This window comes from Mobula hypostoma, chromosome 19 (genome assembly GCF_963921235.1).
Source record: "Mobula hypostoma chromosome 19, sMobHyp1.1, whole genome shotgun sequence".
NCBI classification, from domain to species: domain Eukaryota; kingdom Metazoa; phylum Chordata; class Chondrichthyes; order Myliobatiformes; family Myliobatidae; genus Mobula; species Mobula hypostoma.
The window spans coordinates 7,710,278-7,730,949 of NC_086115.1; the positions used below are offsets into that span (position 1 = coordinate 7,710,278).

At 40.5% G+C, this 20,672-nt stretch overlaps 1 protein-coding gene across 4 annotated transcripts in view; it reads right to left on the reverse strand.

Annotated features, from left to right (window-relative positions):
• Positions 1-20,672, reverse strand: part of slf2 (SMC5-SMC6 complex localization factor 2) — an 89,988-nt gene that overhangs the window by 11,879 nt on the left and 57,437 nt on the right. For all 4 annotated transcript variants that reach the window (XM_063071272.1, XM_063071271.1, XM_063071270.1 and 1 more), the window contains exons 10-16: positions 19,981-20,068; positions 15,758-15,899; positions 14,063-14,174; positions 13,409-13,585; positions 8,256-8,353; positions 6,301-6,388; positions 1,167-1,295 (exon numbers count right to left, since the gene is read on the reverse strand). In XM_063071272.1, coding sequence (XP_062927342.1) covers positions 1,167-1,295; positions 6,301-6,388; positions 8,256-8,353; positions 13,409-13,585; positions 14,063-14,174; positions 15,758-15,899; positions 19,981-20,068 — 834 coding nt within the window. The remainder of the gene's footprint in view (positions 1-1,166; positions 1,296-6,300; positions 6,389-8,255; positions 8,354-13,408; positions 13,586-14,062; positions 14,175-15,757; positions 15,900-19,980; positions 20,069-20,672) is intronic.

Genomic DNA, 20,672 nt, shown 5'->3' on the forward strand with positions numbered 1-20,672 from the left:
GAGACCATGAGCCTATACACACTTAAGTAAAAATACATCAGCATTAAAAAGTAAGATTCCTGCTTGACTAAACAGACAAAAATACATTCAATATCTTAAAGATTTCCAACATACAAAACAGAATGAGGTCTCACAGCCTCTCAGGCCTGCTTCAACACTCAACGTCACTGCCAATCCTGCACTTCAAATCCTCTGCTGTCAGATTTCCCTGCCCTCTCTCTCTTCCATGTCCAAAAAGCTATTAACCCCTTCAAGCAACAGGTGCTATGTCCCAGCTGAGAACTAATTGCTGGTTATGGGTAATTAAATATAACTTTAATATCTAAATGGAAATCATTTAAAAATTTACATTCCTAATCTTCAGCTATTAAGCAGTATCAAAAAACTCAGAAATAGTTACTTCCCCCAAGCCATCAGGCTGATCAATATCTCCACCAATTAACTCACCCCAGCACTATGTTCTACATCCAGAAGAGTCACTTTATCATTTTCTGTCAGTCATTTTATGCTCAGCTATTCCTGCACCTAGTGTCACTTAATGCACATACTGGACACACAGAACACTCAGCAGCAACACCACATACTGGTCATGCACAAACAGGTTGTTAAAATCTCAAATGTGTACAATATTGTACTTGGGACTTCTGAAGATCATATTTTCCAGCATATTAAGGCATTAACTGTAATCGAAGGCATGGATTTTACAAGTATTTCCAGAATATTTTTTGAACAATGTACATTCTATGGTGCGATCACGCAAGTTGAGTATGATGTTCTCCCATCATGACCTTAACGTGGAAAGGCTAATACAAGGGCAGCCAACACAAAGTCCTCTTCCGATTGGCATAGTATCCAAGACGCCTGGGGACCTTTCACTATTACAGTCTTCACTATGTTGCAATGTGTCATCATCTTCCGCCAGCTCCACTGTTGAGGTCTTGGCTGGATTGTTCTTTGTCTGCAACCCTTCCCTTGACCTTACCGCCATGGGCGGCGACTCCATCAGCAGCTAAGCTCCAGACTGCATTGCTTTCTGGATCGCAGGTACTCAAGCCTATCCACCACGACAAGGTGGCAATCCCCAGAGAAATTATGTTCTATAATCACTTTCCCGGTCCTGAACTCCCCCCAGTCAGCGCTCCAGTTCATTGCAAATGAAGCAATACCTGCTGATCCAGTTCGGTAAGTGGGACTGCCTGATGCTCCTCCCCCTGTTTGGATTTATTTTCCTCTTCAATAGTTTTCAACAAAGAAGATGGCTTCATCATGTACAAGAATCGACATAGATTAGAGATCTGCAGAGAACAAAAGTGAAATTTCATTAAATCACAACAGAAATTATATCTGCTCCTACTTGACAACTTGCTCTGCAACTGAACAGAACAATTCTAAAATATCCCTTCAGTTAGGAATACAAGGCACTGGTCAGATCACATTTGGAGCACTGTGCGCAGTTTTAAGCCCCTTGTGAAGATTAATGTAAGGGGGATTGTTTGATATCTCTAGGCCTGTACTCACTGGAGTTTAGAAGAATAAGGGGGATCTCATTGAAACCTATCACAAATTGAAAGGCCTAGATGGGAGTGGACATGGAGAGGATGTTTCCTATAGTGGTAGAATGTAGGACCAGAGAGCACAGCCTCAGAATACAAGGATGTCTATCTAGAGATGAAGAGGAATTGCTTTAGCCAAAAGTTCATGAATCCGTGGAATTCACTGCCACAGACAGGTGTGGAAGATAAATCATTAAGTATATTTAAAGTGGAGGTTGATGGGTTCTTGATTAGAAAAGACATCAAAGGTTAAGGGGGAAGAGGGTTGAGAAGGATAATAAATCAGACATGATCAAATGATGGAGTAGATTTGAGGTGCCGAATGACCTTATTCTGCTCCTACAGGAAGTGTTATGGCCTATGGTCTAATTACAGTGGGAAATGCTTCCAATATCATGATGGGATTTTACTGCACTCCACTCGTGCAAAACATAAGTGGCGGTTCCGCTATCTGTCTTGTCTCCCTTTCTCTTCACCATTTACACCTCGGACTTCAACTACTGCACAGAATCTTGTCATCTTCAGAAGTTTTCCGATGACTCTGCCATAGTTGGATGCATCAGCAAGGGAGATGAGGCTGAGTACAGGGCTACCGTAGGAAACTTTATCACATGGTGTGAGCAGAATTATCTGCAGCTTAACGTGAAAAAGACTAAGGAGCTGGTGGTAGACCTGAGGAGAGCTAAGGTACCGGTGACCCCTGTTTCCATCCAGGGGGTCAGTGTGGACATGGTGGAGGATTACAAATACCTGGGGATACGAATTGACAATAAACTGGACTGGTCAAAGAACACTGAGGCTGTCTACAAGAAGGGTCAGAGCCATCTCTATTTCCTGAGGAGACTGAGGTTCTTTAACATCTGCCGGACAATCCTGAGGATGTTCTACCAGTCTGTGGTGGCCAGTGCTATCATGTTTGTTGTTGTGTGCTGGGCCAGCAGGCTGAGGGTAGCGGACACCAACAGAATCAACAAACTCATTCGTAAGGCCAGCGATGTTGTGGGGATGGAACTGGACTCTCTGACGGTGGTGTCTGAAAAGAGGATGCTGTCCAAGTTGCATGCCATCTTGGACAATGTCTCCCATCCACTACATAATGTACTGGGTGGGCACAGGAGTACATTCAGCCAGAGACTTATTCCACCAAGATGCAGCACAGAGCGCCATAGGAAGTCATTCCTGCCCGTGGCCATCAAACTTTACAGCTCCTCCCTTGGAGAGTCAGACACCCTGAGCCAATAGGCTGGTCCTGGACTTATTTCCTGGCATAATTTACATATTACTATTTAACTATTTATGGTTTTATTACTATTTATTATTTATGGTGCAACTGTAACGAAAACCAATTTCCCCTGGGATCAATAAAGTATGACTATGACTACGACTACTCAAAATTGGAGATTATTATTCCAAAATAAACAATCAATATATGAGAATGGACTACCAAATCTTTAATTGAGAATAAAATGGCATACATTAGGTTTTTTTTTTTATCTTTGACATCTTTTTTTTCCCCCTTTCAATGTCCTTTTGAAGACCCTGACCTGGAGCTACATGCTGACTTCAGTTCTTTGCAGAAATGGGACCTGCTTTCAGGGCTTCATGACTGGCCGCTTTTCAATATGCCGGGGACGCAGCCTGGAAAACTAGTGCACCTTCAGGGTGCCGGATTTTTGTGGGTCTGGAGGCAGGCGGATTCAAGGCTGGTGCCGCCACCTGATGCATTATGGGAGTACACAGAAGATCGAAAGCAGCAAGCTGGCTGCTGGCTGTTGGCTGTGTGCCCAGAGACCAGAGTTCTTTGAAGAAGTAATGCAGGAATTTTAACATTGTAAATCAGCAAGTTGTTTTGTTATGTCTCCCCTCTCGCTGTGAAATGGGGACACCTCTTTTTCCCTTATGAGGGGGAGAAGGGAAGGGAAAGAGATCCTGTGGTATGTCAAATTACCGGGTGAACGAGTAGTCTTTGGGGTACTGCAAGCCTGTACCTTTATTGATGCTTTGCTGCATGCTTGAGTGCTCGGTGGGGGTGGGGGTGGGTGCCAATGCTTTTTTGCTAGTGGGGGTTCGTGGGAGGGGGAAGTTAAGGGTGGGGCTTTGGGGTTCTAACCTTTAACTGTCATTCATTCTTCGGGGCACTCCTCTATTTTCGTGGATGTTTGCGAAGAAAAAATTTCAGGATGTATATTGTATACGTTTCTCTGAAATTAAATGTACCTATTGATACAAATGATAAAGTATACACTGTGGTGTAATTTTTTTCCAGTATCTATTGAGTAAGCTTACTTATAATTTTCATGAATTCTAATTTACACCCTGCAGTTACATATTTATATATTCCTTTATATGACAATAAGCAATGATTTAGATGTAAGCATAATTACAGAGCAGATACGAGAAGGACAAAAGAACTTTTATCGTCAATCATAATGAAGTTAATACTCACTCATCTAAGCTTAAGAAATCACTTTCTTGTGCCCATGACCAATGGCTACAGTCATAGAGTTTATACAGTTCTACAGGCCCAACATGGTCATGCCAACCAAGTTGGCTACCTAAGGTGGTCCTATCTGTTTGCCTTTAGCCCATATTCCTCTAAATCAGGAACTCCCAACCTGGGTTCCATGGACCGCTTGCTTAATGGTATTGAGCCACGGCATAAAATAAGTTTGGGAACCCTGCTCTAAACTTTTCCTGAGCATTCCTTTTACACAAGACCATAAGACTTAGGAGCAGAACTAGGCCATTCAGACCATTGAGTCTGTTCTGCCATTCCATCATGGCTGATTTACTATCCCTCTCAGCTCCATTCTCCTGTCTTCTCCCCGTAACCTTTGACACCCTGACTAATCAAGTATCTATCAACCTCTGCTTTAAGTTTACCCAATGATTTGTCCTCCAGAGAAACTGGTGGCACTGAATTCCACAGCACACAGACATTGTAATTGTAACTGCTTCTACTGCTTCCTGAACGCTCCACTTGCTCACAATGCTTATCAAAACATTTCAAATATTTGCCTGTAAAGATCATTATCAAATATTTGCTTGTAAAGGTCACTATAGATTCTGCATTCACTGCAATTGTAATGAAGCTTTCTACACCATGATTACCTTTGTAAACGAATAATTTAAGCTCACTTTTTACCAACTTATAAACCAATGGTTTTAATCATTAAAATTATATCCTTCCAAAATTGTGGAGAGCCTCTGTCAAATTTTGCTTTATCCTCAACTTGTAACTCATGGTCGTCTTGTTCTTGTGACCAACCTTCTGCACTGATGGAACATCCTTCCTAGAGAAGTGCAGCCAAAACTGGAAATAATATTTTGTTGGCAGTGACATAGACTTTTATCCCCTCAAGGACAAAAGGCCAGAAATGATGGGAGCAGGTGTGATGAGACCATTCTGCCCCTCTTTTCTGCTCTGATATTCATGACCATGGTTGACCACTTGGCTCAGTACCATTTGCACTGATCCCATATCTCTTCATAGCCTCATACCTAAAAAGTTCTTTATCCCTGGTGTTGAACATACTTGGTCACTGAGCCTCCCCATCTGACTGGACAGGAGAACTCCAAAGATTCACCATACGCTAACAGAAGAAATTTCTTTTTTGCTTGGGATAGATGTACCGTTGATTTGAGACTATGCCCTCTGGTCCTAGACACCCAGCTGGTGCAAACATCAACATTGCATCTATCCTGTCAAGTCCCAAAAGGATCATGTAAAATTCCTGAGAGCATAGACTCAGTCTGCTTTCTCTCGTGGGGAAAATTACTCCCACAAGTCAATTTAGTGAACCTTTGTTGTACTCCGTCAAAAGCAGGTACATTCTTCCTGAAATACTTAGACCAGACCTGACAAACTATTCTAAATATGGTCTCATCTGGGCTCCGTACAATTGGAGAAAAATTTATATTCTTGTACTGAAAACCATATTAAATAAGAGCCAACGAACCCTTTCCCTTGTTGTACATTAATTTTCAGTAATCGGATATCATGACACTCTGAACACCAACTTTTAATCTCTTCTTCTCACAAACTCCCACATTACATTCCGTATGCCACATCCTCCCCCATTCACCAATTCAAATAAACACATTAACTATTTTGCACTTAAGTCTGCTCTATACAAAATTGGCCAGATTTATCAAACATAATTTCCCTATCATAGAGTTATAGCAACTCTGCCCAATTACATTTTTATTTTATATGTGCTCCATTGCCACTTCCTTAATTATAGATTATTGTGCTTTCTCTACTACAAAGCTGGGTTAATTGGTCCGTAGTTTGTGTATTTCTCTCCTGCACCCTCTTTTTTATTTTTTTTAAAAAAGAAACATTGTGGTGTTACATCTATTAGTTTTCAATCTGTGGCAACCATTCTAGAATGGATGGAATTTTGGAAGATGACAATATATTTGACCTCTGGTTAGAATGGCTACATGCAGTATTGGAGCACGTCTTTTATTAACATTTTTATCAGCTTATTTAAAAAGTAATGGTCCCCTATCCTCTTAAGTATTTTTAACGTACAAGTAACTCATTCTTCCTCCTAAAATTATCCTCAAACCTTTTGTGCATAAATCTCATCTTTCTGCCCAAACTCTATCTGTCATTACAACCTGTTTCAATATTCAATATACTTAACATTATATGGAATACAGTGATTAATTCCACTTGAGCATACTAGAACAGTGACCTGCAAGCATGCAATTGGTGTCACAATGAAGCTGTACCCCATACCTTCAAATCTGTGTCCTTTGGTATATACATATGTCCTTTGTCAAGAAGCTTTGAAATTACCACCAAACTAAGGTGCCTTCTGAGTTGCCTAGAAACATAATAGTATGTTAATTTATAACACTGGTCCTGTACAATTAGATAACTAATGCCTCGTCAATGAGTAAAAAACAAACGTGCAAACAAGAGTAATGCTATTATTCTTAATAATCAATATGTGGAGCAAGATAAACCAGGTAAGATAAGCCAGCAAGTTTGAGCTGAGTCACAAAAAAATTACTGGGTAAGAATCCGGAACAGCAAGATTAATCTGCATTCGGAGAAGCACAGCTTAGTGAAAGACTGAGTAAGATCTTAAAGTGGGGGTTGGCATTGAAGGACTAATTTGACTGGATTTTTCAAAGAGGTAACTGAGAATGTCAAGTTAGTGCAATCGATGTGGTCTTCATGTGAAGCTGCTCCAAGTGGCACGTGCCATTGGGACCTAGGACAAGTTACAATCCAAAAGTGGCTTGATAATAGGAGGCAGAGAATGAGAGGTGAGGCCTGTAACTAATGGAGCATGACAAGTATTCATGCCAAGACTGTTTCATATCATGGAGGCGTAATTACTAAATTTGCAGATGACATGAAAACTGATGATGTTGTCAATAGTAACAAAGAGATAGTCTTTACTTGATCCAATTAGTGAGGATTGTGCCAAGTAGCCCACAACTTACTAACTTTATGCCTTTGGAATGTAGGAGGAAACTGGAGCACCCAGTGGAAATCCACACAGTCATGAACAGAACGTACAACCTCTTTGTGGTCATGAGGAGAACATACAAACTCCTTACAGAGAGTGGTGGGAATTGAACTCCAACCTTACGGCTGGCACTATAAACACTGCTCTAACTGCTACTCTACTGGACTGCCTGGAAAACGTGAGATAAATAGGAATGTTGGGTGGAATATTAAGGCAAGGACATGCATAGTGAATGGTAGGGCCATTAATGAATAGCAGAACTCTTGATCAGAATCAGATTTCATATCACCTGCATATGTTGTGAAATTTTTTACTTTATGGCACAGTACAATGAAGGACAAGATGAATAGATATAGAGAAAAGAGCTACATTAAGAATAGATGTATCTATTAAATAGCTAAGTATAAACAAGTAGTGCAAAATAACAGAAATTAAAAAGTAGTGAGGTAGTGTTCATTGTTCGTTTAGGAATAGGATGGCAGAGGGAAAGAAGCAGTTCCTGAATTGCTGAGTGTGTGCCTTCAGGTTTCTGTACCTCCTTCCCAATGGTAACAGTGTGAAGAGGGCATGTCCTGGGTGGTGGGGATCCTTAATGATGGATGCTGCCTTCCTCCTTGGATACTAGGGAGGCTGGAACCCATGATGGAGCTGACTAATTTTTGATGTACACATTCAAGGAAAAAGATTGTGACACTCTTAACATATCTGACCAATGAGTGACAACAGAAACATCTAATGGAAGTAAGTCGTTAAAATATTCTGACTTCCATAGCCCTCTTAATGGTTAGACCAAATGGAGAAGCATGGCATTCACTACTACCATACACCCAACACCTTAGCTCAAGATGCTCCAAAAGCCACGAACATAGAAATGTCAAAAACATGAACATATTGAGTTTCAGCTTGAATGGGTGCAAGGTCAAAAAATGAAGTTAAAATACAGATCTTGTTCTTAGAGCAGACTTTTGTATCTGAGTGACATACTTGTGTTCCTAAGGGTTGTGGAATCACTGTGGCACAGGACATATGAGAAAATATTAATTCCAGTTCATAGTAACTAATCAGCATTAGTTTAACCCTTACTATAACTGGAATCTGACTAGTTCTTTGAAAGAATGGATTGAAGAGTCTGGTTTTATTGAGAAACATGAGATAAATTGCTGCAGCTTTAAAACAGAATTAACAATGCTGAAAATTGAGCACAACATATTACCTTCCTCGCGTACAGAAATCAGGCAGCAGCTGAACCAGGTATAGAAGATTATGATGATGATCTGATAAGTCACTTATTATCTTGCAGAGTTCGAACATCTGTTTAAAACAAAGATAGCTTGTATTTGCACGTGGGTTTGACAAATTCTAGCAAAAAAAAAACTGTAACGTTTGCAAATATCTGGTTCCCTGACAAACAACATGGAACCTAGAACAGCACAGCATAGTAGAGGCCCTTTGGCCAACCTTTTAACCCACTCCAAAGTCAATTTAACCTTTCCCTTGTGTATTTACTCCTTTTCTGCTTGTTATCTTCAAAAGCTTAAAGAATCCAAATAATTAAGTATGAATAAATCTGAAAATGAAAATGGATCCTGAACCCGAAAAATGAAACCCAGGGTAATGTATAATGACATATGCATACTTTGATAATAAATTTACTTTGAAATGCACATGAAATATATAACCAATTAAAAGGTAAATGTTCACAACCATACTGAACCACTTAAATTCACACACCCATGGAATGGGAATGACCAATATTTCAAAGCTTCTGCTACTCAGCATTCTTCTTATTCCAGATCACTGATGTTTCCTGCTTGGTCACTCCCTGAGGTACTAGTTTGAAGCAACTGTAGGAGTTTTTAGATGGCTTGACAAAACTGTAATGTATTTGATTATAATAACTAATTGTACTCAAGGATTTAAAGAGATATACAGAAGCACAAAATTGTTGAAAAATGAAAAATAATTCTTGATAACTAGAAAATACTATTCAACTGAGAGATCTCCATTGAAATATGGTGATGAGTTTATATATAAAGTTGTTTTACTAGTGACTCAGTGGAGAACAGATGACATAACCAGTTTAATTGATACCTCTGTGTAATCACTTATGATGTCATCTTATCAAATCACTTTATGAAGCAAACAATATCATTTGACTAACACACAGATGATTGTTTACAACACTGTGGTTCAGCTTTCATATGCACCAGTCCAGGACAACAGGCAGAGGTTAGGCAACAGTCAGCAATTTTAAAAAATTCTTATTCTGTAGTTCTTTCTTCCAAACCAAGTTTGTGGTGATTATTTCATTATTATTCCCATGCCTTTAACAACCAAGAAATAGTACTCCAGTTAATGAATGAAGCTCAGGATGATACTGATATAGCATGACAGAAAAATCATACTGTGCTGTTTGAGTGACTCCTTTGGCCTCCAAGACCAAAAGCTCCAACTTGGAGCCACCTGCTACATTGCCAAACACTCTGAGGGAAGTGAAGCAAGGACATGGCTGGGAATACCACTTGCAGTATTCGGGGTAAAATGTTAACTGGGCCTTTGGCCTAACTCACCCATGGCGACCATCAAGCTAATCCCATTTGCTCACATTTGACCAATAGCCCTCTAATACCACTCCTATCCATATACTTACCCAAATGTTTATAAAGAGAATGATGATTAGCTTCATTTGTCATATGTACATCAAAAGATACACTGTTTGCGTCAATGACCAACACAGCCCTAAGATGTGCTGAGGGAAACCTGCAAGTATCACCAAGCTTCCAGCACCAAAATAGGAATTGAACCCCAGTCTTTCCATCACTGGCACTGTAAAGTGTGAACTAACCACTACGCCGCCATGCTGGTCTCTAAGCTAGCGTGCTGCCCATGTCTTTGCAGTTGTTTCTCAGAGCAGGACCCAAGATTGCCAGCTGCATTGTTATGAGATTCACATCTCATGAAACTGGTGGTGGAAAGACACAGACTCAGAATCAAGTTTAATATCACTGGTATATAAGGCTTTACAGCAGCAATGCATAATTTTTAAAACCTATGAATTACAAAAAGTACAGTCAATTCCGGTTAACTGGGACACATCAGGACCTGTATGTTTTGGCCCAATTAAGTGCCTGAGCCAATTATCCAAAGTTCCATGGAAATGGTTAAAAATGTATAATAAAGGTAAACTACCATTTAACCAAGTAACAAATTATGTATTTAAAAGAAATACAGACAAATTAGAAACTACTAGTATTATTAGTACAGTACTGTAAAACTCCATTAGTTTGTAATGGTTATCGACAGGGGAATTCATTGAGTGTATGCAGGCATAGAATTTGATTGGTAAACTATCCATTCTTAGTCCCTTAAAGCATCAAGGTTTAACACTTTACACAATAACCAACAATTTCTTATCAGTTCCTGTCATATTTAAACATCACAATACTGTCATGCAATCCATTTCTTTCTCTGAATCTGATAGCATTGCGTGTTTGTAGCAAAGGGAACCAACTGGTGTGTCATCATAAAAAAAAGGCCCATCTCATCGGCATTGTAGATATGATCTGCACAAAGTTTTTGAGGTACGCCGAGTAGTTTTGCAGATTTCCATGTTTTTGCACTTACAGCATCAGCAGTATCTTTCTTGAATTTAACATGGTGCTAACACTTCCATTGAGACAACCATCTATTGCTTTAAATTCTTCATGACCCAGCCTTTTAGCTAGTTCCTTTGACTTGTTTTTTCCACACTAGTTCACTGATACGCACACCTTGTCCAGTGACTGAGAGTCTCTTCAACATCGGGATCCTTACCTTCAACGCTTACTTTTTTGGGATGTTCCATGTTGTCCCTTGCATGATGCACATTATTCTCAAAGTTTACCTGGCTGATGTATCAAGCGTGCAATTGCACGTTTCAGCACTCCAGTTGTCTCTGCCAACTGACGATGAGTGGTGTTAGGCAATGGCTTTTAATTTCGTTTAACGGGGCATTTTTTTCAGTTAGTGTCAAATCTTTTCATGGCAAGGCTCTCAACATTTTTTTTTAAAAAGACCAAATACAAAAAAAAACCAGAATTATCATTGTCCGTCGGCCCAAATGATTAACATAATACAAGCACACTCAACTGACACATCTGTTTGCTCTAAGCACAGTGTAGCGTCCAACAGCTACACGAGTGCATGTGGTTGATGATCACCAACCCTAATTAAGTGGCATAGTCTCCCAAATACAAAGGAAATCCTTGCTATTTTCTGAATTTGTTTTGTTCTTTAAGAGTAGTCCCAAATAAGTGGTTGCCCCAGTTAACTGATGGCCCAATTAACAGGAGTCTACCATATATATTAAAAAATGAAACTAAGTAGTGCAAAAAAGAGAGCAAAAAATAAAAGAAAATATTGTGATGTAGTATTAATGGATTTATTGTCTAATGGTGAAGGGGAAGAAACAGTTCCTGAAAAGTTGTGTTCATATCTTCAGTCTGCAGTATCTCCTTGATGGTAGTAATGAGAAGGCAGCATGTCCTGGGTGTTGGGGTTCCTTAATGATGGATGCCACCTTTTTGAGGCAACACCTTTTGAAGGTATCCTTGATGCTGGGGAGACTAATGCCCACAATGGAGCTGGCTGCATTTTCACAACTTCTTGCAGCTTTTTCCCCAATCCTACGCAGTCACCCCTCCATTCCAGAAGGTGATGAAACCAGATCGAATGCCCTCCACAGTACATCTGTAGAAATTTGGTGACATACCAAGTCTCCTCAAACTCCTATTGAAATATAGAGTAGTCATGCCTTCTTCGCAATTTGGGCCCAGCGTCAATCCTCAAGAGATGCTGACACTGAGAAATTTGAAACTGCTCACACTTTCCACAGCTGATCACTCAACGCAGGCTGATATGTGTTCCCACAACTTCCCCTTCTTGAAGTCCACAATCAGTTCTTTGGTTTTACCGATGTTGAGTACAAGGTTGTTGCTGTGATAACAGTCAACCAGCTGATCTATCTCACTCGTGTATGCCTCCTCGTCACCATCTGAAATTCTGCCAGCAAAAGTTCTGTCATCAGCAAACGTACAGATGTGCTGAGCCACAGAGTCCAGGATGTAGAGAGAGTAGAGCAGCGGGCTAACCACGCATCCTTGAGGGGGGCTCCTGACAGCGACAAGGAGATGTTACTTCCAATCCATACTGATTGTGGTCTTCTGGTGAGAAGTCAAGGATTTAGTTCCAGAGGTCCAGGTTTAGGAGCTTGTTGATTAGAACTGAGGGTAGGATTGTGTTGAATGCTCAGTTGCAATCCACAAATAGCAGTAAGTCCAGGTGATCCAAGGTTGAGTGGTGAGCTAGTGAGATTGCATCCACAGTAGACCTATTGTGACAATATGCCAACTGCAGCAGGTCCAGGTCCTTGCTTAGGTAAGAGTTGATTCTGGCCGTGACCAACCTCTCACAGCACTTCATCCCAGTAGATGTGAGTGCCACTGGGCGATAGTCATTGAGGCAGATCACCCTGCTGTCCTTGGGCACTGGTATGATCGTCAGTCACCCATTTGAAGCAGGTGGGAATCTCTAATTGCAGTAGTGAGAGTTTGAAGATGTCCTTGAACACTCCCAGTTGGTTGGCACCGGTTTTTAGTACCTTACCAGGTACACCATCAAGAGGGATTACCCTCTTGAAAGATGTTCTGACGCCAGACTCCGAGGCAAAGACCACAGGGTCACCAGTTGCTGCAGGAATTCGCACAGGTGTAGTTTTATTCTCCCTTTCAAAGAGTGCATTAAAAAATGAGGGAGAAGTAGAGGCTGAGGCTGTAGATTAAAAGGAATGACCTAAATTGAGGCAGGGCCTGACACAGGTAGTGAAGGACACACACACACACACAGCTAAAGTCATAGATATTGAAAGACAGGATTCATTCCACACATGACCCAAAGTTTATCCAAGTATGCACGTTGTTCACCTATGCAGAACATCTATTCAAATCTTTAAAGTAATAACTTAAAAGCATCTGTTAGTCTTGCGAGACCATGGATCTGCGCCTGGAACGTCTTCACTCTCCAGGACGCAGGCCTGGGCAAGGTTGTATGGAAGACCGGCAGTTGCCCATGCTGCAAATCTCCCCTCTCCACGACACCGATGTTGTCCAAGGGAAGGGTAAGGGCCAATACAGCTTGGCACCAGTGTCGTCACACAGCATTGTGTGGTTAAGTGCCTTGCTCAAGGACACAACACACTGCCTTGGCTAGGGCTTGAACTCACGACCTTCAGGTCGCTAGTCGAGTGCCTTAACCACTTGGCCAGGTGCCCACACAAAGTAATAAAGCAGCCATTAAATCACATACATTGTTCACTAAAACTGATCTTACCCTGGTGCTCCAGTGCCTGATGTTGTTGAGAAGATTGTCCAACAAACACTGCAAGTCCTTCAGAGGCGTTAGCTGTAGCTCTTGTTCAAGGCTAACTCTACCCAACAAGCTGATCAGCAATACTAGCTCTTTATCAGAGTACACCTCAAGGCAAGTGGAGGTACACAGCAGAAGAAACTAATTGAAATAAAATAAAAATAGACATTACTCTAGAGGTGAGCAAGATCAACAAACCATAAGATATTTTAAATCGTCTAGATTTGAATTGTCTTTAGATACCATGAATTTCCAACTAATGATTCAAACCTCAGAGAATCCATTTCGTACCAAGCAACATTATAGTCTGCACAATTATTCTGAAGTCTTTGAAACTTATTTTTCATTGTAATTTTTGTACATTTCTATTCAAGTACTAACTTAACTCTGTTTAGAGCTTAACAAGATTACATACTAATTCGCCAAAGGGGAAAGAGAACAAGTTGGCAAATCATTCATTAGTGAGCATTTATAAGAATCAAGTGGGAAAATAATGGCTCAGACTAATTTTACTGGATTAAAAGAGGAAGTCAACCTAATTAGTGTCACTAAATTGGAGTCACCTTTAAAACAATTAACTTGCTCTGTTAATATACTGTACTTATGAAGCAGTTTTACCTTAACTACATTCTTTATGCCAAATTCTGGCAGAGTATTGAAGATGGGTTCTTTCTGAGAGGTTGACACATTATCCCTGGAGTAGTTTTCTTTATCATTATGTAGCCCAGACCTAGAAAGAAAACAAATCATATCATTTTAAAACACATACACGCACACTCCTTTCAAAGATTAGCTCTATTTGTCTCACGTACATTGAAATATCTACTGAAATGCGTCATCAGTGTCAAATCAAATCAGTGAGGATTGTACTGGGCAGCCCACAGGTGTTGCCAGACTTCCAGCGCCAACAAAGCACGTCCACAACCCCAACCCATACATCTTTGGAATGTGGGAGGAAACCAGGGCACTCAAGAAAACCCACATGGTCACAGGGAGAAAATACTATCTCCTCACAGAGTACGGTGGGAATTAAACCCTATCTCGTATGCTGACTGTTTGAATGGATTTAAACGGTATCTTCTCCAAAGTGGATTTTTGCAAGGGTACATTAGCAAAGGCTTTTGGAAAAAGTGTAAGTGAATTCAACAGGTCTAGAGTAAAAAGTAAACTGAATCAGGAGAAACAGTGCAGCCAGTTTTTAAAAATAATGGAAAGTTGTCTATGTATCACTTCAAATTCTACCATCGAAATGTGTTCTAGCCATGGCTGCATAACACAGGCCGTCCACAGGTAATGAACAAGTTCCATTTTTTCAGGCATTCACCAGTCAATTTTGTTGGCAAGTCAGAAATTATATAAAAACTATTGTAATCATATCTTTATAGTATTGTAATGAATGGCATCAAAAACACACAAGACTGATAAGAAAACATAATTACTAAAGGTGGAGAGAGAAGGGAAACTAATTATGTCATTTGCACACATCAGGCTTTAGAATTATGGGAACTTATTCACGTCCATAAGTTGGGATTCATAACCCAGAGATGGCATGAGACTTACATCCTGAAATTTATCAATGGAAGTTGAAGCAGCACTCAGAACCACCATTTTTAAATATTTGATACAAATCACATTCGTTGGCAAGCTTCTGAGAAAAACAGCTAACTGTGCATCCACCATTCCAAAATCTCACACTCCTTTCCTCATATCTAGGTCTATTGCACATTTACAACACGCTGGAGGAACTCAGCATCCGTGGAAATGATGAGTCGACGTTTCGGGCCGGAAACCTTCGTCAGGACTGAAGACGGAAGGGGCAGAGGCCCTATAAAGAAGGTGGGGGAGGGTCAACGTTCCGGCCTGAAACATTGACTGATCGTTTCCACGGATGCTGCCCGACCTGCTGAGTTCCTCCAGCGTGTTGTGAGTGTTGCTTTGATCCCAGCAACTGCAGATTATTTTGTGTTTACTATTGCACATTTATTGCTTGGTTAATTAACTTCATTATGAAATCTGTTAGGATGGTAGAGAGCAAAACAAGTGATCTGTTATCATTCTTTATCTTGCCCTTTTTGTTTTTCTTTGGAGTTTGAGGATAAATTTCATGCCCTGACAGAAATGAAATTCAAATTGCTTCTAAAGATTTATAATTGACATACACCCATACCTACCAATGTACTGGAAGGGTTAAATACACAACTATGGTGCACAGTGATCAAAGTTTATTCTGAGACAAAATAGCTTTTAATAAGAGCTTTGACAACAATAATTTGCTTATTATACCCGTGAGTAAAATAATACATGTTAACTTACAATATGTCTGCTTCAGTGAAGTCTGGTTGAAGGTTTCTCAGGGGAAACAAAGTGTCAAACTCTGCCCCTAGATTGAGAAATACAGCCACTACATCCTTGAGACTTGGAGTCCAAATCTTGAACTCACTGGAGCCACCGTTAACTAGCAGAAATTAGAAAAGTACAGTTAAAATTTATTTCTGCTTTGCCATTTTTGAGCCACAGAAATATAACCAGTAGATAGATTTTACTGAAACAATCATGGTTTGTGGTTTTTAATCATTCTGCATCAGTTTCGGCCACAGATCAAAACAACTATGAGAATAATCTTCAATCATTTTGCAAAATTGCTTCTAAAATAGACAGGAGAAGCTGATGGACTAGGACAGAGGTTTCAGGAGGAAGAAGAGGTTATTTCATGCTCAACTGACCCTTAATAACCTTAGCTGTGAACTGCAAAATGGATTAATTTTCGACCTCCTGGAGCATGACAGCCAATATGTGAAGTATAATTCATCATTATACCACGTCATGTATTTCCTGAATGGAACTTCAATTCTCATACTGTCTGTTCTTAACTCTGCCATAAGAATGAACACAGTATTTCTGTTTCACCCTTTATGTTTTCAGCAGGCGGTCCCAACGTTTTTTATGCCATGGAGCCCTACCATTAACAGAGAAGTCCGTGGACCGCAGGTTGGGAAGCTCTGTTCCTCAGTGCGCATTTTACAGTTGCAATGACAACATTTGCGGTTACGCACAAATGCAGTTCATCATAGAAACTTATAAACTACCACTTAATATCTGCCTTCTGCCTTCTCCGTTAGATGTATTACTCTACAGCCCTTCTCAGTGCAAGTTGCAGAAATCAGTAAGTTTGTGGAAACTATTGTCATTAATCATTTAATTATTGTCACATGTACTGAGATGCAGTGAAAAGCCTTTTCAGACAGATCATTCCATATATCGAGCTGGTACAAAAGGGAAAATAACATACTACAGAATACAGTGATACAGTTACAGAGAAAGTGCAGGTAGACAAATAAGGTGCCAGAACCATGCCGAGCTAGACCGAGAGATCCAGAATTCACACTCAAGGAGTTCTGTTCAATAGATTCATATTAGTGGGACAGAAGATCTCTTCAAAAATTTTAATGACTTATTCACCACATTTATTGACTGGCAAACTCTCTGTACTTATTTTCTGATTTACTATTGGTGAGAAATTTTCAATGTGATAGCCCAGCCACTTTGAAATTACTGTTGCTACATGCAGATATTCTACAACAGTAATGAATGAAAGAGGAAGCCTAATCCACAGCTTTCATTGTGAGCAATCTCCTACAAGTCACTGTGACTGCTAAGTCCCAAACAGCATGTATTTTCTTTTAGACCCACGGTGAAGTAAGTTCCATCTCTTGCAATCATCTGAAATACCAGAAAAGGTATGTCCTCAATGAACTCTCTTCACTACCATTATCACACTTTAGTTTTAAAGGGGACTAAAAGGGATTTTCAATAAAAATACTGAAAGATGCTGAGGTTTGCATCATTAAGTTCGCCGATGACACGACTGTGGTGGGTCTCATCAGCAAAAGCAATGAGTCAGCATACAGAGAGGAGGTGCAGCGGCTAACGGACTGGTGCAGAGCCAACAACCTGTCTCCGAATGTGAGCAAAACAAAAGAGATGGTTGTTGACTTCAGGAGGACACGGAGCAACCACTCTCCGCTGAACATTGACGGCTCCTCCGTAGGGATCGTTAAGAGCACCAAATTTCTTGGTGTTCACCTGGTGGAGAATCTAACCTGGTCCCTCAACACCAGCTCCATAGCAAAGAAAGCCCAGCAGCGTCTCTACTTTCTGCGAAGGCTGAGAAAAGTCCATCTCCCACCCCCCATCCTCACCACATTCTGCAGAGGTTGTATTGAGAGCATCCTGAGCAGCTGCATCACTGCCTGATTCGGAAATTGCACCATCTTGGATCGCAAGACCCTGCAGCGGGTAGTGAGGTCAGCTGAGAAGATCATCAGGGTCTCTCTTCCCGCCATTACAGACATTTACACCACACGCTGCATCCGCAAAGCAAACAGCATTATGAAAGACCCCACGCACCCCTCACACAAACTCTTCTTCCTCCTGCCATCTGGCAAAAGGCACCAAAGCATTTCAGCTCTCATGACCAGACTATGTAACAGTTTCTTCCCCCAAGCCATCAGACTCCTCAATACCCAGAGACTGGACTGACACAACCTACTGTCCTCTACTGTGCCTATTGTCTTGTTTATTATTTATTGTAATGCCTGCACTGTTTTGTGCACTTTATGCAGTCCTGGGTAGGTCTGTAGTCTAGTGTAGTTTTTGTGTTGTTTCATGTAGCACCATGGTCCTGAAAAATGTCGTCTCATTTTTACTGTGTACTGTACCAGCAGTTATGGTCAAAATGACAATAAAAAGTGACTTGATTTGACTTGACTGTTTTACAAGGTTTTACATTCATCAAACCACAGTTAAGAGAATTGTGTGCATTTTTTGGTCCCCTTATCTAAGATAAAGAATGTGCTGGCATTGGAGATAATCCAGAGGAGGTTCAGAAGGATGATGTTGGGAACACAAGGATTAACATTTGAGGAACATTTGGATGGCTCTGGGCCTGTACTGTACTCACCGGTGTTTAGAAGAATGAAGGAGGATCCCATTGAAACCTATCAAATATTGGAAGGACTGAATAGAGTGGATGTGAAGAGAATGTTTCCTATAATTGGGGAATTTAGGACCAAAGGGCATAACCCTCAGAATAAAAGGATATCCCTTTAGAACTGAGATGAGTAGGCATCTCCTTAGCCACAGGACAGCGAACCTGTGGAATCGATTGCCACAGATGGCTATGGAAGCAAAATCATTGGGCATATTTAAAATGGAAGTTGATAGGTTCTTGATTAGTCAGAGCGTCAAAGGATATGAGGAGAAGGCAGGAGAATGGGGTTGAGAGGGATAATAAATCAGCCATGATGGATGGCAGAGTGCATTGGACCGGCCGTATAGCCCAATTCTGTTCCTATGTCATATGGCCAGATATTCATATTTCAATTGAACTTCCCTGAGAAACAAACACCAACTGTGGTGTGCAAAGGCACACTTTTCCTGCGAAGCTTGGCGAGTGAAAATTGCAGCTTTCCCTTCTGCCATGAGCCACCTATTCGTTTACTCCCCTACTGTCAGAGAAGCTTACTATCACCAATTAAACAAATACAAGGACCCCGGTATTTGGTTTAACTACTTTATTACACGATCACAGACAGCCAACTATGACTTTGCTAAAGTGAGCACATGCATGGTCTTTTATACCTTAAAATACACACAGTTCAGCAGTTTTCTCAGGTCAAGAGTTCCTGCATAAAACTTATCGATAGGCATGAGAGGCATTGATCGTGTGGATAGTCAGAGGCTTTTTCCCAGGGCTGAAATGGTTGCCAAAAGAGGACACAGGTTTAAGGTGCTGTGGAGTAGGTACAGAGGAGATGTCAAGGGTAAGTTTTTTTTACTCAGTGGTGAGTGTGTGGAATGGGCTGCCGGCAATGGTGGTGGAGGCGGATACGATAGGGTTTTTTAAAGAGAATTTTGTATAGGTACATGGCGCTTAGTGAAATAGAGGGCTATAGGTAAGTCTAGTAATTTCTAAGGTAGGGACATGTTCGGCACAACTTTGTGGGCCAAAGGTCCTGTAATGTGCTGTAGGTTTTCTATGTTTCTATGAAAAGGTTCCGGATGCTTCCATACCTTACACAAAATTAGACACGGGGTCCCCACATACACAATAAATTCTCTATTATTTAGAAGAAACCAAGCCATTAGTCCTGTAGCCTTGAAGGCCAAAGGGTCCACCCCATTAATTATAAGAAACCAGCCGTTAATCACGTAGACTTGAAGGTCAATGGTTTCTGCCCATTGATTATAGCCATGTAGTTTTGGAGGCTAATGGTTTCTCCTTACACATGACATCCATGTATAACCAGTTCTTCGTCACCAACAGGACTTATTACATCTGTGCGTTACCAGTTCTTCATTTCTAACAGGATTTATTGCTAATTAGTACAAGGAGACAGACCCCATCTGCTTCTTACCCTGCTATTCTCATGATTTTGTTAACCCTTAATTCTCAGGCTTAATTTTCTTTCATACCCACAGACAATAAACAAGAACGCCAACTTATAAAAGTTTTCAGTCAGTAATTGTGCACTAACCTAGTCTATTGGCAGCATTAGTCCAGATGTCCCAAAGTGATTTGAAAATATGCAGTGAAACAATGTAATCAGAATGAATGCTCATCATCTGCAAGGCAAAATGGAAACATTTATGAAAAAAATACACAGAGCGCCAAGTTTCGCATAACTCCTGGTAATTTACATATACAGCATAATGAGCCCTCACTGCCAAATTATGCCCATGTGACCAACTACTAACACGTTTTTGGAATTTGATACCTTCATGTATCATTTTCATTTTGTTTGAAGACCTTTGTTAAAAATTCAAGTACCCAAAGAGGTTGAAATATCAACTTAAAATGTAGCACACTAACCCAGATGGGGTTTCAAAATGCAGAATGTGACAAAAATTGATATCCAGTCACAGAAACAGATGCAAAAATAGGGCACCAACTTGTGCATCAAATTGACCAAATTCCCACTGTCCCAGAAAGCTGACACAAGAGGACATACAGAGCAGTACAGCACGATACAGGTCCTTTGGCTCACGACCTTTGAACCTACTCCAAGATCAACCTACAATTAAACCACAATTTTAAACCACAACAAAGACCATCATTTTTGCTGTCCATCTTCCATGCTCATACACCACCAAAATGAAATTTTAGTTGTGATATGTATAATGATCTATTTAATGTAATGTATCATATATCAAATACTTGAAAGAAATG